General features: G+C 40.2%; 1 protein-coding gene across 7 annotated transcripts in view; it reads right to left on the bottom strand.

Annotated features, from left to right (window-relative positions):
• The window catches only part of nAChRalpha6 (nicotinic acetylcholine receptor alpha6), a 226,308-nt gene that overhangs the window by 111,342 nt on the left and 94,025 nt on the right, over positions 1-20,941 (bottom strand). For all 7 annotated transcript variants that reach the window (XM_012364471.2, XM_067350768.1, XM_067350766.1 and 4 more), the window contains one exon: positions 8,111-8,220. In XM_012364471.2, the coding sequence (XP_012219894.1) occupies positions 8,111-8,220 (110 nt within the window). The remainder of the gene's footprint in view (positions 1-8,110; positions 8,221-20,941) is intronic.

Below are 20,941 nucleotides of genomic sequence, written 5' to 3'. Positions count from 1 at the left end.
ATGCGGGCGTGTCAACTAATAGATGCATGCGCAATAGACGCTACGTGTACGGAATATGCTATATTTCACACGATGAGAGTCTTAATGTTCAGACTTTTTAAATAAACACATCAAAGCATCAGACTTATAGAAGATAAAAGACTGAAATCTCATCTTTTCAGTTATTTAAACAGAATTTTGATTTAATTACCAAAATGATCGACGTCGCGAATAAATTTTCCGTCCAAATAAATCGAAGGAAAAATCGATTGGAAATTAATCAAGTTAATCATACTATATCGAGCATAAAATGAAATTTTGGAACATTCTGAGGACGTGTATGCCATCCACTCGGGTTGCGCTCCCACGAGCAAATAGTGCTGCCAATGTAACGAGGTGCGGTGGCCTGCTCTGAAACTCCGTACGTCATAAATGTCGGGCGAACTGTCGGAAAGTTAACGGTGCCAAATCATCGGGAGACGACGCGCAATGTCGCTCTAACTCTCGTTCACGAAACTAGGTAGCTCGCGGTAAGCCGCCGCCCGTCGTGAATATCTCAAACGATACTGATTTTCGACTACTCGGCTCGATTAACCAAAGGTCCGGCGCTTAATTACAACGGCACGTTGTCCAGAAAGTGGTAAACCATTGAAAACCAGATCGTGTTTAATACGAAAACTTATCCCGTCCACTTAGAAGCATCATCGTGCGACAGCTTTAGCTGACACGCCCATCAGAGAAGTCCACTCGTGAAGATGAACCGATTTTATAGCACGTATTTACGATGGACAGAAATACTTTGTCAAGTGTGTCTCCATTTGAGTGACCGTGCACACACGTTATCAACGCTTCAGATTAATGTTTTCGATTTTTCCAGCTGTCCTGGCGAAGAAAGAAATGAGAAATAGATATTTCCTCGTAGACAGAGCTTGCTGCACGATACTCCCGGCAAATGTGAAGCTTTTGTTCCGTGAAACGAAAAGCAAACTATGATTCGAAACGACGGGAGAGAGCCGCGATGAAAATCTCCCTATCCTATTTCGTGACTCGGAACCTTATTATCAGGAATATATTCGTCCGAATTAATAATCGGAAGTTCCAACACTGTGCGCGAATGGGGGGGGAGCAGGTACCGAGCCCGGTCATGCGGTGGCCCGCAGTAACGGGGTGGCCTGACGTCGCGTCTCAATTAATTATTCACATAATTACAACCGCCGCTTGCTGAGCGCCGTATTCGCCCTCGACGCGAACGTGCTCCGAAGACTCACGTGATTTATAGAATCCCGGGGACTCTGTAGGCACATCCAGGCAGTATTGTGCCGGAGACTGTAGATCGAGTCAGAATCCAAGCGGAATGCGATCATTGCGGAAGCGATTATAATATGATTATTAATTCGTAATTTGAAAACGTAATTTCAAATGGGATTCCATTTTAATTGTTAATCTAATCGGCGGAGTGGTTGATAATGAATGTATTTCTAAATCAAATATACATATATCGAATATCACACACCGAAATCTTGCTATATAGAATAATTTTGCATTTGCATTTCCACGGCATTTGATCCTTGCTGATATTATCACAAGTTTTGTTTGTCTTCAAAATAAACTTCTGTTTGACTTGATATCGAGAAAACGTGCGTGCGATCTGGCGTATTCGTTGTTATTCCTTGATTATTCTTTGCATTTCAAGGGGGCGGCGCTTTCAACTTGATTAAACTAAGAAATATAAACGGGAGATACATTTCGGAATCGAAAATCGGGGAGTAGAAAGCGCTCTACGAAAATCAAATATATTCTCTATCCGAGGTGAGTAAATAACGGGAATGATTACGAGTTCATATTTGTATGTAGATCGAGGAAATACTATATGGAACAGACGAAGGGACGTGGACCGTGTTCTATATACCCTGATGTCCCCAGGGTGGCAGCCACATGGAATCGCGGCCGCATTCGTTCGACAGCGCGTGATTCGATTAAATAACCGGATCAAGTATGTAGATTAGAGTGGCGTCTCTGTTCCCCTAACCAAAAATTGCGGCGGATCAAGTGCGCGCGTTGGATTGTTATAAATTTAAACACTTATGTAAACGAGGAAAGAGCACGGTTCGCGATTGAATCATCCGCGGACGGATCAAGCAGAAATCCGCGAATGTGTATCTCGCCGCTTGAATTTCGCGGCGGCTTATGTTTCCGCTGCGGTTAGTATAATATTCGCATATGTGGCCCATGCAACGGGGCCGACAGCAGAATGGACAACCACATCGTGACTCGGTACTGTGCATCATATCTCATTGTCAAATTCGCAGTGAAGTCGTGTCAATACAGATTGGATGCATCCACGTTTCTCAGTTTTCCTTATTCCGCCGCGTCACCTCGCCGACGTTCGAAATTCACCTCACGAGAATTTTGAGATTTCTGACACCTATCAAATACGGTCAGCGTATCGGATACACGAAAATCCTATAATAAATCTGACACCTGCAAACAGGTCTTAAGAGCAATTTATATTCAATCTTAATGGAATTTAAACAACGGATAATCCTCGGAGGTGTAATCCAATTTTTATCGTATTTAATATATTCTATCATATTATTCTTATACATAAAACTCTGAATAAATTATTACTAAAATTGTACGTACTATAAGACGATACGAAGTATATTATTTCGATCCCCCAAAACTACATCGAAGGTTTAAACGCGCTGGCTCCGGCTGCGAAAGAGGTAAGACGTTACCACGGCCGCTTCGTATATTTTTCAGTGGTAGCTCGTTGATGTGCTGCTCGGTGCGAGGTGAGCATGTACTTACGGCCGAGAAGGTGTTCAGACGAAACGGATTTTACGAGCCGCGCACACGCTGGCATCGAAGCTCCAGCCCCGCGGGTTAACGGCGGCTTAAATTCGACGGTAACGCCCGTCGAAAGTACCTTCGGGCGGGATACTCGAGATTCGCTTTACAGTTTCACAGGAAGCGCCTTTTCTCTCGGAGGAACCGAAACGCGTAACCGCTCCCTGGAGCCCGTTGGAAAATGGAGGCATACACACGCCGGACCCTCTCGTTATCTTATTTACACTCCAACTTCTCCTAACAGGGTCGGGACCGACATCTTCAAAATTCCAACACTCGCAAGGCTCGTTCCATATATAAGTGTACGTGATGTGCACACGTTATTATGAGATAACTTCGTTCGTAGTTGTAATCGAGAAAAATTTTTGCCCGTAATTTCAGTAAAATGGCAAAAGTAACGTTAGGATGAAAAAAATATCAAGTAATATGTTGCTTTTTATCTGGGCAATGCGAGAAAATTTGTGGAACATTTTGTGTAATTTAAAGTAAACTAAATTTATTTTAGCAAAAATTAATTCTAAGTTTAAAATAAAAATTTAATTTAATTTAATGGAGAAAATTTATTCATAAATTCACTATATTATTAGAGGAAAAGTATTATTTTTAAATTAATTGTTTAATTTCATAAAACTCTACGTAATTTGTAATAATTGTATAAAAACACATTATGCATTGACCAGATTTTTGTAAGATGTAATTTTTATAACAGAAGCCAATATTGCTTGTTTAGAAACTGGTTTGCTTACAGAAGCATTGAGAACAGCGAGGTCAGAGTGTACTTTTCGGGGTTAACAATGGAGAACGTGACGGTAGTTTCGATTCGGTAGATGCGACAGCGAGCTTCAAACGAGCGCACGTAAAGTCGATTCGCGACGGTGAGCGTGCAAATCAAACGTTGTCGGAGCGGTGACTGTTTCATCGACAATTCGAGACGCAATTGTTTTCAGAATATGGTATCAGGGGATGCTATTGAGACCACGAGATGCCAGGTAGATTTCGCGCAGCTGCCTCGATAAACCGCATTTCCTCTGTGCCGATGTTCCTATAAAATTTTCCAATCGATAATGGGAGCATATAAGTTAAATGATTTAACGGCCCGCAACGTATTTATCGGAGAATCGACGGTATAATTTCGCGTGATAATTTATAATGTCCTGGGCGCTTCGAATAAGGCTGAGAAAATATTTGCGATCCGCCATGATGAAAGTCCTATGGTCAACATTTTGTACAAAAAGTGCACAAAAAGTATATAACAAAGTTTTAGGAATATATAATACCAGCGGAGGATTATTCGTGTTACTCTAAAATTTTAATGAAATTATTAAATCCTATTATTAACTTGTAAACTTTATTTTATATGTTTTCCAAATTCAATCAATATTATATTAATTATCTATTGTTTTGAATGTATTGTCTTTATATTCGGAGAAGATTTTGATGCATGTTAAATCTATCTTTTTAAAAATTAACTTGGATAGCCAAAAACGCGACACGAATAATTGCAAATAAATTCGACCGCATCGGGGCATTATGATACACCGGTCATTATGGCGGACCGTCTATGAAACAATAAGCGCCTATTACGAATTCATCGCGATACTCGCGGAAGGACTGGCAGCAAATTGAAAATGATCGCTGGAGAGACTCGTCGAAATTCAAGTTTAACTCATTGAGTCATCAACGTTCCTATCGATTTCTAGTAGCATTTTCCGTTAACGAGCCATCACTTACACTTTGCAGTGCAAAGTGTATCAGAAATGCCAGTTCTTTCATCGAATTTCATATATCCGGAGATGTCTGAAAACTGTTGCGACAGAAAAGAAAATCCCATCGAGTATCCCAAAACGAACGTCCCTGAAAAATTGATTTCCGGTTTGCGCGCCGGTCACGAAAGTCGTCCGGCAGATATCCCAGTAGTACCGGAGTCATTGTACGCTCCCGCGACACCTACAAAGGCAAAGTTTCCCCGAGACGAGACTTTAATTAATTGAAGCGATCCCGCACACTTTACCAGCATGCCAGTAGTTCCCAACGAGGAATTTCTCTCGCTGGCCTCGTGCTGGCTAACTTGGCCAGTTGTTAGTTGCGGTCGGAAGGCGGACTCGACCTGCCTGGCTGACCACATCTTCCCCTCTTTCACTTTTTCCGTCGCACTCTTTCGGGTCTGTCCATATATTATCCCATCCCACGTTTGAACGCGTATTCTCGCAGCACACTTTTCTTTGTTTCCCTTTTTGTCGCAGCTAATTGGATCATTTAACATTAATATTTCACAAATATAAACACTATGTGATTGAAACTAATTTTACTTCTACTTGAATTGCTATAACCATTTTCAATTTCGTTTAATAATACGTTTAACGTTGAAAATACGCCAATATTGTTTATGTGCATTTCTTAAAAATTTTAATCATTTTGTATTATTATGTATTTATTTATTTAATTCACGATGTGTTATCCATTCATGCATATTCTTGGTCACCCTATCATTATAATACACGCCCTCCCGGCATTGTGATATTATCGAAACCCCGCAGGGGATCAAATAAACATATCTAATGTGAATATATGCGCCTCCCTCTTTCTAGCTGTTATTTGGAAATGATTGGCGATGTTTTACCAATATCAGAAACATCCTGCTAATTTTCATTATTATGACGTATGAGTTTAGAAGAAATGATTACACCAGATCAAACGCAATTTTCCGTTCGATAAATCTAAATGAAAATTTTGCGCACAGATAAATGTCTCCCTACGAACTGATTGGCTGAAATTTTCATTTTGGATATTGATCACGTCCTAATCACGTTTGACTGTTAATTCGATCCAGCCTGATATTCGTCGACAGTTGGTGACGAATATCTAATTTACGCCTGGTCGAACGACGAATAATCCACGAACCGATCGAAAATAATCGGAGCGTGTAACGCTCGCGAAGAAGGGAGGGGAGAATCTGGTTCAATCTCGAAATCGAAACGCTGTTATTTCACGTCCATCGCTTTTATAATTAAACCGCCCGAATTTATTCGCTAGCGTTTCGTTTTCAATCACGACGGGATTAGTTAGTACCCAATGAACGCGTTACTGCCGATATAAAAAATACCTAACCTAACCGATATTCTGAAAAAAATAGTTATATTTTCTCCCTCTCCGCCAACGATTACCAAAGTTACCCTCTTCGGTTCGCAATGGATCGCATTCCGTTCTGTCTGATCGCTTTACGTCAGGCGATCCGATTGGAAACGTATGACTTATGCATCGACCGTATTGCGTTAGCGAATGAGCATGATGAAGTGGTACGATCACGCGATCGACACGTACGTTTCGTTATCACGCGAATCGGTTGACAGCGAGCGGCGGGTGTATTAATTTTACGAATCGCCGAATGTGAATCGCATTAATCGAATTCACACACGGCGATCCGGCAATTATATAATAGCAGCCTATAAATACCTAAGACTAATTATTCTAGAGGCTATGATAGAGAGAGAGTGTGGCTGAAAATGCGAGCCGGCCACGGCGTCGATCGCTCGGTGTCGAAAAAAAGAAGATTGATCTATCTTGATTTTTGCATTATTAATGTTTTTCCGGATACTCGCTACATGATTTTAGTCCGCCAAATCGTTGAAACAATTTTTTTCTCGCAAAGTCTACTTTCCACGACGTGGCCAACTTCAAAGTTTTTTGAAAAATGAAAATGACCGATACTTATGCAATTATAAATTACTCTAAATCTTTGAATTAAAATTAGCGTAATAATTGCGTTCGAAAGTTCACGCGGCTCGACCCGCTTCGCGACTTTGCGTTTCGTCAACTAAATCGCAACGTGCCAAACGCGGCTGAATACGAAGCGAGAAGCGAGTCGAACCGAGTCTGAGAGAGACTTCTACGGTCGGGATCAAATAATTACGTGGATATAATATTTACAAATGAAAAATGTAGAAAGATATACATAGTACAAGTATATAAATATATAATATATACTCGGCTTTTACTAGGATTCAAGTAAACGCATGCACTTCTTAGGGATATCAATAAAAGAAATATATACATATATAATATATATATATGTATGTATATATATAATACTTTCGAATAAGATGCGAAGCAACACTAGGATAAAAGTTACGTACCCTTCGTTATTTTTTTCTTTTTTTTATACTACATTTGCAATTTGTAAAACGTGAAAAGAGTACGAGGTACATCGAAAATAATTTACGCTCTGAACGGAGCAGGTATCTCCGAGGGAGCCAACTTAAAGTTAATGAAAAAACTTTTGCTGCAGTGGCGCTACTGCTGCGCTATTTCTTAGCCGTCGCAGCTTTTCTGAAAAAAACATTCTTAAAAATTTTAATTCCCTCTCTCAGAAGTGCACAAGGGGCGTGCCTTCCGGAACAACGGCAGCCGTTAAGTCTAATGAAGAAATGTAACATACGACGCGTGAATAATTCGAACATTTAATCTTTGCGATGATAAAGCATATTTCTCTCCACGATCTCATTTCTCAATTGTACTTTTCATTATCGTATTATTCACGAGTCGATGTAAAATTGTTTACGCGAATAATAACTTTCCGATGCTTTTGCGATGTAATTGGTGACATTTGAAATATTGACAGCCTGGAAACGATCGAGCCACCGGAAGTCTTGCGGCTTATCTCCATCAGTTTGTGTAGCAATTTCAGTTAAATTACGATGGATTACGACGGTACTGCGCGAGTGAGTTTTTTGCAACAAATTTATCGTAACAATTTCGTTTTTATCTCGACAGTTTTGGCTAAGCTGTGCTTCAAACTTAACGCAAATATTAAGTTTTGCTTTTAAATTATTGTTTGATTAATTGAAAAATTTTTGCATCGATAGAAAATTGTTAATTGATTGATAATTATTATCAAGTAAAATCTATTAATTATCTTTTATCGTTGTAAAATATATATTTTTATACGCAAATCGGGCGTGATCGCGCTACATCTTCTCAAGCGAAATTTTTTCAGAATTTTAGCACGACATATACGTGGGCTTGCAATAAATCGGTTTAATCACGTGTTTTAACGACATGTCTTTTTACCGGGTATACCTTATTAACACGATGATTATGAGTGTAGTTAGTGCGCGGTTTTTTTACACGTCCATTTTAATTAAAAATTCTATTAAGAGACTGGCGCCCCTCCTTTCGCGCGCACGCGAGGCTGAAATGCTCCTGACAAATATTGTTAGTCGAAGCTACTGGTTTGTCAATACAAAATGAGAATCGCTACGCAGATGTAACGAGGCCAGATTACCTGTTGTACATGAGGATATCCGGTTTCCAAAGCTTGTTCGGCGTAATTCGAAGGTCCTTCACTCCGCCATATTCAGACTCGTTCCACTGGAGGTTGTAGTCCGTCCACTCCTACGCATAAAAAAGAGAGGATTATGAATAAAAAAAGTCTGATATAATGTTTCACAGTGCTCCATCGATTTAATGTAACATTATAAGCTTTACTTCTCGTGATCACTTAAAGATAATCTTAGTAATATATCTTTCAAGCTTCCGTGAATATAAATGATTTCTCGGAATAAAAAGATTTTGATCCGACAATCGATATTGAAAGAGAAGAAACGGTTGACCAACGTATAATATTCTATAATGATACACATTTCGACAAGAAATATGAAAATTGGTAACATACACAATAATATAATCCGGAGATACTATTAATTCGGATTTAATTATAAGTACAATTTCCCCGTTTAATAAACGCGATGAGCGTTCCTCCGACCAATCCCCATTATGCGAAATAAATGCTCGCGTAATTTTCAATTTTCGTCTCTCCGGCCAAGTAATATAATTATAAAATCGATATACGTGCTTGACGTTCGCTTTGACGTTTACATTATCGCCATATTCGTACTGTACAATGCACATAAATATTATAATTATTGTAGCGAGCAAAAATAATTCACATGATCAAATTTTATATCAACGCAGAAGACGGCTTTGCGGTCGGAACTTGTTTAATTTAATTGTAATGCAACACGCGACATGTGCAATGTACGATAAATATTAAATAGATATATTTTTTTTTTATTTTCAGCTTTCGCTACAAAATATTTAATCGTGTGCGGCACAATCATGATTTCATGATTTATTGCACTCTGAACATACTCTGGACAGAATTTCTCGCGATGACGGTGCTACGCAAGAACATGGATGAATTGTGCGTCATCCATTCTCAGGTAATACAGGCCGAAAGATTCACGGAGCTTTTGGCCACGAATAAATTTGCATCGAGTTAATTAATCTTCATTATACGAAAGATTAATTATCCGCGTAAACGCTATCTGCCAACGGAGTTCGGTCGGCCAAGTTGATTGAATTTTGCAAAACGGCCGGAGAAAGTCGACCGTGAACTTTGTCGTCGCATTAGTCGCAGAGTGCTCGTAAACAAGCGGATCTGGATCGTCGATTTGCGACAATCGTTTTGTCGTTCCGTAAGTATCAGCAGAAGCGGCGGAAGTTAGAAGAGTCCGCATTTAAACTTCGACGATCAAAGTTTTTCACGGGGGATCATATCATCATATAATTACGATTTATTTCTCAGCGGTGCACAATAATCCTACGGAAGTTATAATTGCCAAGATAAAATTGCGCGCTCTCACGTACGCGCCAATATAATGCATCCGGTGAAATTATAAACGGATAAGTAGTGTGTAATAATATTACTGCTCTCTAAACATTATACAGAACCGAGTAATTTACATGAGTATTATCGCCGATTACGCGACAACGTAACTCTATATTTCATTTACATCGTGCGTCATATGATAAAGCCGCTTTTAATCCAGCGCCATTACTATTGCGCCATTACTATTACCCCTTGCACAAAGGACACGATTTATGCGAACAGCGATTACGGAAGAATTGTATTATTGCGGTCAGCGCGAGGAAGGATGTCTCTGGAACTATCTCGCGAATTCGATAAATCATATTCTACCGGCAGCGAGTTACGCCTGAGAGGGATTCCTTCTGAAAACCGACGACCCTTCGGCTGAACGGATATTCAACAGAGTCACGTACCCGCCGCTAAATATTCATCGCTACAGGCCGCGGCGGAACAGGCCGCGAATCAGAAAACTGCAATTCCTCGAGTGCGAAGTTCGCGAAATCGGGGGTAAGGCCGCGTGGCATGCGCGACCTGGTTTTGCGATCGCGGCGGCGGCGGCGGCGGTGGCGGCGGCGGCGGCGGCGGCGGCAGCGACGGCGGCGGCATACGGCTTGCATAGGAAGCGCACCGCGCGGCAGCACGTTTCATAATGTATACTTCAATTTCCGGTTCGCGCGGCAAGTCCGCGGCGTTTGCTCATTAGATTACGTGGCTGAATTGCACAAACGAGAGAAATTCAGCGCGCCCGACACGGTGAAAGTATCCTTATTCTCGCCGGCTCGACAATGTCGTCCTCACCGGTGCGCAGAGATTCTCGAAATCCATTTTTGCACGAAAGTCGTCGTTTCCTACGCGCGCATCTCACGGAAGTAGAGACGCAATGAAAGCTACGCTGCTCTGCGACGACGACGATGGTGCCCGAAAAATAAAATTTTATTTCGCCGAACGACCGGCTATCACTCTCCGCTTTATACGGCAGTTCACTAACCATTTTTTTTCATGGGACGTCAATATCGTTGGAAACGCACGTCGACTGCCGCCAAATCGCGTCGAGTTTGTTCGCATGATTGAACAAAGAGGTCGCGGATTGCGACTTTTTTAATTGTTCGCGGTTCAAGGATAGTATTGTAAAATAGGGCAATAAACGTTTTTTATTTAATATTTCCATACTTTTTAATGGAAATTCGTACTTTGATATTACTACGATGCCAAACGCAGCGATCGTTTTTAATACTCTATGAAAATCGCACTTTTGTGCTTTGGCGAATATTTCGAGAAAATGTCGTTTACAACGCGCAACTCGATACAGAATTGTAAAGGGTTTATTCTAATTGTTGAGCACATATATTTGTCAGTATCGCGTAATAGCTAACGCAGTAGGATTTGAATAATGCCGATTGAACATATATTGATTGAATAACACGAATTTATACGCAATCATTCTTGTTGATAATTATATAAAGTAAATGCCGATAATTGATTTCGATGTATTTAAACTTTACATCGGCAAATTTTAAATATCTATTTTTTAATTAATACGCTTTTTCTATGGGCGATATATTAGTTATCTAAACACCAACCAATCCACTTGATTTATTTATTTAACATCGTGCTAAGGCAACTGTTATAACAGTGTTATGTAGGGCGTGGTAACATAGTTCCCAAGTTGGCCAGAAAATCTCCACGCGAAAAATCTCCACGCGTCGCATTGTTTCACGAGACTAGTTTTACAACAAAGTATTCGGTATGCTGTTACTTAACTTCGCCTTCCTCTCCCGTACTCCCCTCTATAGTATGTATCGCAATACTTAACGAGCCATAACTCGCGCGTTTTCCGCTATCCGAGGCGTTAAGCTACATTAATGCTATAATCGAACCTTTTCCATGTAAAAGCGAACGCGAGAGTGATGCGGAAGAAAAAAATGAGGTCATCGACCACGATTATTACCAACGTTGGCTGCTAATAAAAATTATACAAGTTGTATCTAGAAAAAAATCGTATCTGTATTTCTCATATATAAATCTCTCTCATTTTTCCAACGTATGGTGTAAACAGAAAATATGGTCCGATTAATTGATATACAATTTGTGCTGTTTTACAAGAGAGAGTCTATATTTCTGAAACGATAAGTCTATATTTCTGGTTTCAATGAAGTCTGAAGTGATCCGTGAAGAAATGTTCGAAATTCTAGTGATTAAAAAGAAAAATACGATAATGCTGTAAGTCATTTTTCCATGAAGCGTGACAAAACTTTGAAGCTGTATCGGTAGCTATTAAAGTTTGGATTAAGTAAACGTCTCGACGTAATAAACGCCGATACGGGGTTCGGCCATGTCGATGCGGCGCGATAAATAAGCCATTTTTATACCGTGCGGCTATAAATTTCCAGAATCCATAATAACAGCGCGAGCATTAGGGCTGACGTCGAGAAATAAAGAGGCTTACTTGCATACACACGGAAAAAATGAGGTGAGGTAAGATACGTCAGATAAAGTAATGAATTGTGCACACAACTGTCAATTACAAAACAAATATGGAAAATAAAACAGTTAACAAAACAGATAAGTTTGTTAGCAATTTTACAAAAGCACTTGACCGCAATTGAAAGCGCCGGCATGCTGGCAAATTTGTCTATCGAAGGGAAAACTTTTTGAAAGCCAGTAAATTTTTTCTTTTACATATAGGAAACTTTTATCGAATCAAACTTTTAACCATTTATCGCGTGGCAGAGATGCTACGGTGTTGTCACAATTTGCATTATAAATATAAACAGTGCCCGATATAACAAAGGGATATAACAATTCAGCGCACTTTTACGCACAATATGTTCTATTGAAAAACAACTGATATCGTCTATGTGCAAAGTTCACTTTTGCTTATCCAGCAAACGCATAAACAAGCAAGTTTTATACGAATATCTCGTCTCATTTGGAAGTGGCGAGTCTCAGAGGAGAGCTTTGCTTCGTTTCACTTCGCCGTTAGAGTGGAAAATAATTGCGCGGGTCACATAACGTACTAATATCGTTAACTAGCCCGTTAAGAAACCATGAATTACGGTGGCGTTCTTCTTGCGACCAGAGTAGTATGTGCGGGCAACTACGCACACATGCTATCCATCTCCGGACGGCCACAATGGGTAGGCGTATGCACATTCTACTGCCCCTCTCGCGCGCACATTAATGCAACGCGTGCTTCGGGTTAAGGTCGGGGGCTATATATGGCGATCTTCCGAAACCGCAGCGCTACCCAGGCTCGCACACAGTCGTGACACCGCGCTGACCGGAGCGACGATTCCGAGGATCGGATTCGTCCACGCCGCGCCGACAGACAGTAAATTATACAGCGGTGGCGCGTATTCCAAGTTCGTTGCCGTGATTTACAACGTCGGATCAAGTTACAACGAATTAATTACAACGCGTGTTTTGTAAGAGCACTCCGTTGAACTACGCGCCGACTTTTTGCAGAGTGCAGATATGCCGATGAGTAATACAGGACTATGCGAGCCGGTGATATTTCACTTCTTCGTGTGACATAATATGTATTTATTCGTGCCAGCCACTGTCATTTTGCTTTATTATTTCATGGCAACTTTCATGTTCACTTTTTTTTTTGCCGATATGTCGATTAATCCGTTGTATTTATTGTGTAAATACTTGTCTATTAACTGCGATATCGAATATGATTGTACAGCTATTATTACATATTTGTCCACTATACCATATATAGATATATTTCGTACTATTTTCTCCACTTTATTTTTAAACTATTTTTGAAGTCGGTTTTGAAACCATAAGCTTCTACGAGATATGCTAGACGGAGTGTAAAAATGATTTCCATCTGTTTCGCAGTGTCATATAGATTTACGTTACGACGGATGTGACGTAGTCGTATGCAGATGAAATATGACATCGTATCCAGCACGATGTAAAATCATAAATGTGTAAAAGACAATAAATATTTTGCAAAGTCAAGGATTCGTTTAAACAAAAATTCAAAAAATTATGAAAATTTTATTAAATAATTAGAACGTCATTTGAATAATATTAGCCGTGTCAAGCGGTCTAAACTCATTATGATTCAACGCCACAAGAAGCCATCGTAATCGTGAAGTTATTATCGTCCGTTTTTGTTAGTGTAGTCGAGACGTACGATAATGACGGCCGGAAATTTCGCCGCTCGGTTATATCACCGCAGCGAAATGGCAAGGGAGAAATTATTGATCTCGTTAGGATAATTAGAGTTATCGGATTATGCGGTGAAGGAGATTGCCCAGTTAACTTGCGTAGGATGACTTTGGATAGATTATTCTGACAGTCGGGACCATGATGCTCCTCTGAATGCCACGAAATGGATGGTAACCTGTGACGATGCACCACGAAATCTCCCATAGAAGATCCATATTTCAAAGGTATAACCACCCGCATTTTTCAGCGGAAGGAGGATTCCCGTTCTCCGCTCAAGGATAACAAGTGAGCGCGATTTGTGATGGATTGTCGTGTGTCAGATTTCTGTCATTCCTTTGTGGAGGCACAATTTCTCATTTATTCTATCTACTAATTTAAAAGATAGCAGACTAAAAATATAATAGCCTTATAGCTTTATAATAGATACGAGAGATTCTGTCCGTTTGATAAAATAACGGCGAATGGTTGGATTTGAGAAAAAAAAAAAACGGTCAGAGTACGGTGTCAGCTGTTCTCCAAGTCCGGATTATTCCCGTCACGATTTTACACGCTGCGAATACTCGTTTGCGAAACCTTCAAGCTACTTATACTATTAGCCTCGCGGGAACTGCGAATAATTGAATAACCAAGATACAGTGAGCTTAGTCGGTGACTTTCCAGATATTTGGGATAAAAGGTAATGCTTTTCGAAGTTTAAGTATAATCCGCAAAACTCGTTTGAACACAATAGAGACATGGTTAAAGCGCGCTTGGTCTCCGCCGAGTGACTTAACGAGAGACTACCGTCGAACATGTGTATGCGTGGGACTTGTGACACGTGGCGATTAATTCGATTTTCGAGGAGAGAACGCGGCGAAAGCGTGGGTCAGAGAGTATACGCGTCCTACAGGTAGATAATCAGTTTCGTGCGAAACGACTTTAGAAGCTTTAACGCCGATTATCATTAAACCGGAATATTGTTTAGGGGTCCCATTGTCTGCGAAATTTCACCGCGACATAGACCGCTACAATGGCGCGTGCTTAGAAATGAACAGGCATTAATTAGTACGTTGCTTGCAATCAGTCATGTTGACTCGGTTGACCGCTGACAATTTGTTGGTCGATCGACGAAGCGCGTTTGTTTAACGACTGCAGATTAAACAAACGCCTCCGTACTGCGAAGCCTTCCATCAAAGGATCGTGCGTGCGCGGATTCGACAAATTGCCGATAGGTAACGCGTCTCGTTACGAGCAAATCGCCTTAATAGCATCACGGATGCTCGGCGCGTAAAATTAAAACTCGCTTAGACTTGACCCTTTTATCGACCGCGGTGCTCTCCTTCTCGAGAGATTTCCTTCATTTTGCATGCATTGTTATGCATTATCTATCTCGCGTCTCGGTGTAATGTGAGGAGAAGCATGTAAAGCTGCATTTTCAAATCTCAACCTCGCTTTATGCCTGCACATCAACTAGGGATTGCAGTAGTCGGGTGTACGCGTACAAATGCATGCGCCCGACGTCTATTTTACGAGAGCTTCATGACCCATACCAGCGTATGCTCGAAAAAGGTCTTACTGGTGCCGCGTAAGCATCGGTATCTTGTCTCTTATTCATTTTACGTACGTGTGTGCTTTTATGTTTTTTTGTTCAGAATTTACTAACCATAAGACGAGCTAATCCTCGCGGAAAACGTCTGGGGTTTCTGCGCATTTCAACTCTTTTCCCCGATAAAAGATATTTCGTTTCTTGATAAATCTAAGCGATTTGACAAGATAAAATTTCAAACGCTTTTAAAATCGCTTCGAATCACCCTGTAACGTCCGTTGTGGCGAAATCTGACCGTGTATTCCGCGCACGATGTAAAACAAAATTAAATTTGATAAAAGATCGGCCATATATCGTGGCCGCGCTACGTTCTGCATACGTCGCGCGCAAGATTTACGAACGCGGTCGCGCGAGCGCTCGCAATTATTAATCAAGCTTACCTTCCAGAACTTGCGACGTTATTAGCTAAAGGCTCACGCCTCGTAAGACCGATAAGCATGACTGCATATCGATATTGACTCGTTAATCAGACTCCAATCTGTGATCTAATCTTCCCTAAATGCGGTAACATGGCAGGCTAATACGCCGGAAAATGACGGGATACTGTTTTCGCTTTTCATCGCGCAAGGTCGGAATAAAATTGCGGAAATAAATCAAGAGCGTGATGTAGTAATAGTTGCGATTGCGCGTTGCGCGGAACGACATTTGATTTCTTGCTCGTAATTACGTTGACCTATGAACCCATCAGTGTCGCGAAATTGTTAACATTCACAGAGCGTTTTGCCATAGTGTACCACTAGACAATGCGGAACATTTAACGCAATGTGATTCCGCCGCGTCATTGGTCGCCGAGCGTAATCCCGCGCAGATATTGATACGAGTGCCATCCACGTTCTACCTTTGATACTGTATCGTATTACGATGGCGTTACAGTACATAGCTGAAAACAGATAATACAGCTTTGTCACTCTCTCGTATTTCTATAATTGAAAATCTCAATTTACACACAGCGTGGTTTTTAACACCTGTATTTTTCCAGACGGCAAACGCGGAGTCCGTATTTCGCGGCTCTTCGATACGTTCGCTATCATCTTAGAGTTTATACGTTTGGCTAAGTCTATTGAACGCACAAATCTCTTATCACCATCTCGAGTCGCTCATGGCGTCATAATTCCTCCTAGCGCAACACACTAACTGACCTCCTACGAAAGGATACAGTGTGCACGATGATGTATGGATGAGAGCTTAGTACATCTCTCTTAGTGAGATGATGAAAATGGAAAAATTTTTTGTTTTCGCGAATAAGAGTTTGGAGAATTTGGAGTCTTAAAGTATACAGATGTACATTATTATGAATAGAACATTAACTTTTTTATAATCTTCTCGTGTGACTTTATTTTTTATGCATACGGCACTTTTGTTTCAGTTTTTTTTTTCTCGCAATGCAAGAGTTTCCTGTGAAAGTTCCATATTTCTCTTTCAATTCACATTTCAGCTAAATTGAAAGTACGACTGACTGACACTATACATAAAGGTTCAAAGGTGAGAAGATAGGTTTCAACTTCACTAGTGCTTTTAGCGCGCCTGCATAATGCGTATTAATGCGAATGAGTTATCGACAGTATTACACTCCGTGTGACTCTACAAATTACGAGTAGGTTATCCGGTGGAAATTCGAGAGGTACTTCTGATCAGCGGCTCAAATATAGCACAATCGAAGGATAACAAGATACCAATATAATTGCTTTCAACATAATGATGTTTCGGGCGTAAACTTTGTGCAAATTTTGCAATCACTATTTGCGTTCGAATTTACGTGGCCGTTAATTTTTCCTCCCAGCGATGCACAATTGAACGCTAATGTATGCAGAAAATTCAATTGAATTAAAATTTGCGGCGGTTTTGCATAGAATGGATTACCTGCTCGGAAATGCGATAATATCACAATTATGGTGCTGCTTAGAGAACTCGTCCTTTACCAGAACTTTGGATGTAAGCGCGAATTAGGGATAATTACTGCCGAAATTGTGACGTTGTCGGTTGAGTAGTCCTGCAGGACGATGTAACAGGAAAGCCCTGCTGCAGTTCAACAAAATTTTGGATGCACACGGTAATTAAGGATAATTGCTTGCGAAACGTTAACAGGATTTGCGGAACGTCTGCCACGCTGCGCGGACAGCTGTGGGGCGTTTCTACGAAATTTTGGATGTGAGAAATTAGAGATGGTGGAGGAACGTTCTGCAAACATTAGCCACATCGAAATAAAGGATTCCCTGCATGAAATATTAATCCAAAGTGGTTTTCACTTGGTAGATCTTGTCTCACAGCAATACTTTATGTTCCATATACAATATACAATATAAGATATAAAAGTGTAATATCGCAAGTTATAATTACACAAAAATTACCTCCATAAATAATCCGTTCTATCAATGAAAACAAACAAGTGCGTGATACGAAATACTGAAATACTCGCAATTATTCGCGATCGATGCGGAAAGCGAATCAAAATTAAAGGAAATATTCAGCTTCATTCAATCATGGGATAGCGGAGAAACAAAAACAAACTCCAAATGTATTCTCACGCAGTGTGGCGTGCGCGCGCGAATTGAGCAGAACGTGAAGCCAACTTCTCTAATATAATATTAAATAACTCGCGAGCGAGCGGCAGGCGATATCGCAACTTCAATTGTGTATATTGCCGAGCGATACAGTAGCGGTGGCTGCTTATTTGCATACCAGCGAAATTGCGAATGTACCGGCGAGCGCGAGGGAAGACGAAGGATCGGGGCGATCTCGCGTTCGAACTTTCCGCCGGTTGTCGAGCCGAACTTTCGCTTAACGAAGGATTTCGGTAGACAATGGCGCGTGGTAATTGGCGACTTTACGCAAAATCTCTAGTCCGAACGTCAGGATATATATATATATATATATATATATATATCGTAGAGCGATGTATATAGGATTATATAGAGTCGTACATTGTGGCTCGTTAAACGTCGAGCGATCGAGATTATTCGCGTTTGAATACACTCCAACTAGCAGCGGCGGTATTTATTACGTAAATATTTTTTACTTAATTAGCTCGTGTCTTGGGGCGTTTACAACGCTCTACGTTTATTCAGCCAAATAATTAATTCCACCATAAATCGCAACTGTGGGAGAGAAACGGTTTAATTTCGAGGAATTTCACGTTGGATGAATGCACGATCGTTTAATCGAGATCATTATCCTGAAGTGAATGTTCGAACGTGTTCCCGGAGTATCGAGTAAAGTGGAAATAGTAATCGCTATATCGCTGAGTCTATTTGCGGAAATGAGTGTAAGCGAGATCTTCCAAAATTAAGAATGTCCATGAAAGACGGCTGATTAAATCCCTTGCAATAATAAAGCAAACTCGGACCGCTCAGTCGCCCACGTTCTGCTATTCTTTCATTATATCGATAATAAGATGTGATACATCAGCGGCGACTCCACCGAATCGCTGAATTAATTGAATTCAAGGCGGCGCGGTTGTCGCCTGCAGAACTCACTCGCTACGGACAAATCGAACAGTTCCGGAACAATTTTAGAAATTAATTGCGCATTGCGAGTTCTCTCCGAGGGAAATTATCAGTATTTGTTTTCGGAGCACAGCGCGAGATATTTATTTATACTCATATTTAGACGCAACATGTAACTCTGGCTGTTTCAAATGTAACTTAATGTGTATTAGAAAGCAATTCTCGTAGTTGTAAACAACGAGTGAAATGTGAGACTTATGAGTCATAGCGATGGCTGCAAAGCGAGAATAAATTTCAATTGTAAAAGTAAGTATAAGACGATCAAAATTGCAAATTGTCCCTTGGAGTGCATTGCGCTTGATTTTATTGCAGCGCAATCATGTGCATTTCGCGTTTCTATAGACGCATCTACAAAGTACACCTACAGTCTCACGGAGCCATTGCCAAGTACGGAGAGAGAGAGAGGAACTTTCGAGGAATATAATATGTAGTACGTTTATATACGAGGCACTAATCTGCAAGTGGAGCTTCCACCAGCGTGTCTCGACCGGAGATATGGAGGAGAGTTCGCTGCATACGGCAGCTTTCATGTCGAACTTCTTGAGAACATCGGACGCAAACTGGCGTTCTCCATCGCTTGTCAGCGGCACGAAAACTTCATTCCGAATTTTTGCGCGAGCGGACTCGAGACCAAGCTCTTTGTTAAAAATATCATCGTATGTACTGTTTGTCTCACGAACGTTTTTCCTTCGCTTTCGGATTTCTTACCGCGCAGGCAGCGAGTCCCTTACCCGATTTATCTCTCTTTCGCGATGTGCTGTCACGTTTTCAGAAAGAGCTCGGATAATAACTTTTAGTTCATAGGACAAACATATCATGTGCATGTAAATGCAGTCATGTGCGAGCCCTGACACGCTCCAATTTTTTACGTGGCGTACTGCTGCTTTTAACCTTTCGCGATGAAATGGATCACAAAAGCTATTTCGCTGGAAGTGCCATATTTCATTCCAGTAAGTTCCGTGTCATTGTATATTTAAAAATAAAATTTAATTGCCGAGAAAAAAAATATATATTTACGAAATAAATTTTATCGATGCAAATAATTATTTACGAGTGTTGCGAGCATTTATAATTAAATTTCTATATCTAGATAGATATAACGTTATTTCAATGCTTGAAATATTACGCAGCAGGCTATCAGCTTCAAATTAAAATTAAAATTAATGTTAAAAAATTTGTAATTACAAAAAGTATGTTGTATATAATAAATGGCCGAGATTCCGCATTGATTATTCGATAATCGTTCGCAACGCCGAGGAAATAACCTTTTCCGATTTTAATCGCTCTAAATCGCTCCATTCGTTTTCGATTAATACCGTCGCGTTGAATCGTCCAGTCATGAAAACTTCCGTCTGGTAAAGCTGGGAAATTTGAAGCGAAATTTTACAGTTTCATAGATATCTCCAGCTCTTCCCTGCTGCGACATATCTCGTTGAGGTACGTATGTCATTGATAATCTACAGCGACAATCGCACAATGAAATTCACCCATGTAGAAAAATGACGAAATTATTCGCGAAGCGAACTCGATGAAAGTTTTTCGCGTGGAAATAAAGACGATAAAAGTCTCTTTGCCTTAGACTTTGAAGAAAAATGTCCGCTGTGAATTCGTATAATCCGACGGTTTCGCGAAGCTCAACGCGAATACCGCACGCGCGCGTATTGGTCCTGTATAATATCATACAATATCTTTAATATCAAGTATATTTTCTTTTATCCGCAGATTGGTTAACCCATTGTACATCAATTCTTTTCAAATATTTAATAGAACGTCAGCTTTCCGTTCTTTATTCATTTTCAATAAATATTTCTGTGAATATCTCAATATAAAAAAGCAATAAATGAACATTCTATTAAAACAAAGTTTAAAATCTCAAAGCTTTTGTTATAAGGCTTATTTTAAAAGTACCGAAGCTTAATTTGCAGAAAATTCTTTATTTTCCTTCTTCTATAATTCAGAACGTATTAAAACTTTTATATTCTAGTGAAGAAAAAATTTGAAACTGAAAGAAAACATAACCAATCCGAAGTATTCTGTGTAAAATCATTTAAGTATATTCTTATATGTCGTACGTTCACAGAGTTGGTCCAAGTATAAGGCACAAGAGCAACATCGCATAAATTTTATTAACTTAAGGTTTAATATCCGAAGAAAAATAAAAAAACAAAAAGACTCAGGCATTTTCCATAAAGA

The sequence above is a fragment of the Linepithema humile genome, chromosome 2 (assembly GCF_040581485.1).
Source record: "Linepithema humile isolate Giens D197 chromosome 2, Lhum_UNIL_v1.0, whole genome shotgun sequence".
In the NCBI taxonomy this organism is placed as follows: Eukaryota; Metazoa; Arthropoda; class Insecta; order Hymenoptera; family Formicidae; genus Linepithema; species Linepithema humile.
The sequence above is the reverse complement of the archived record's forward strand: the minus strand, read 5'-3'. Positions and strand labels throughout refer to the sequence as shown.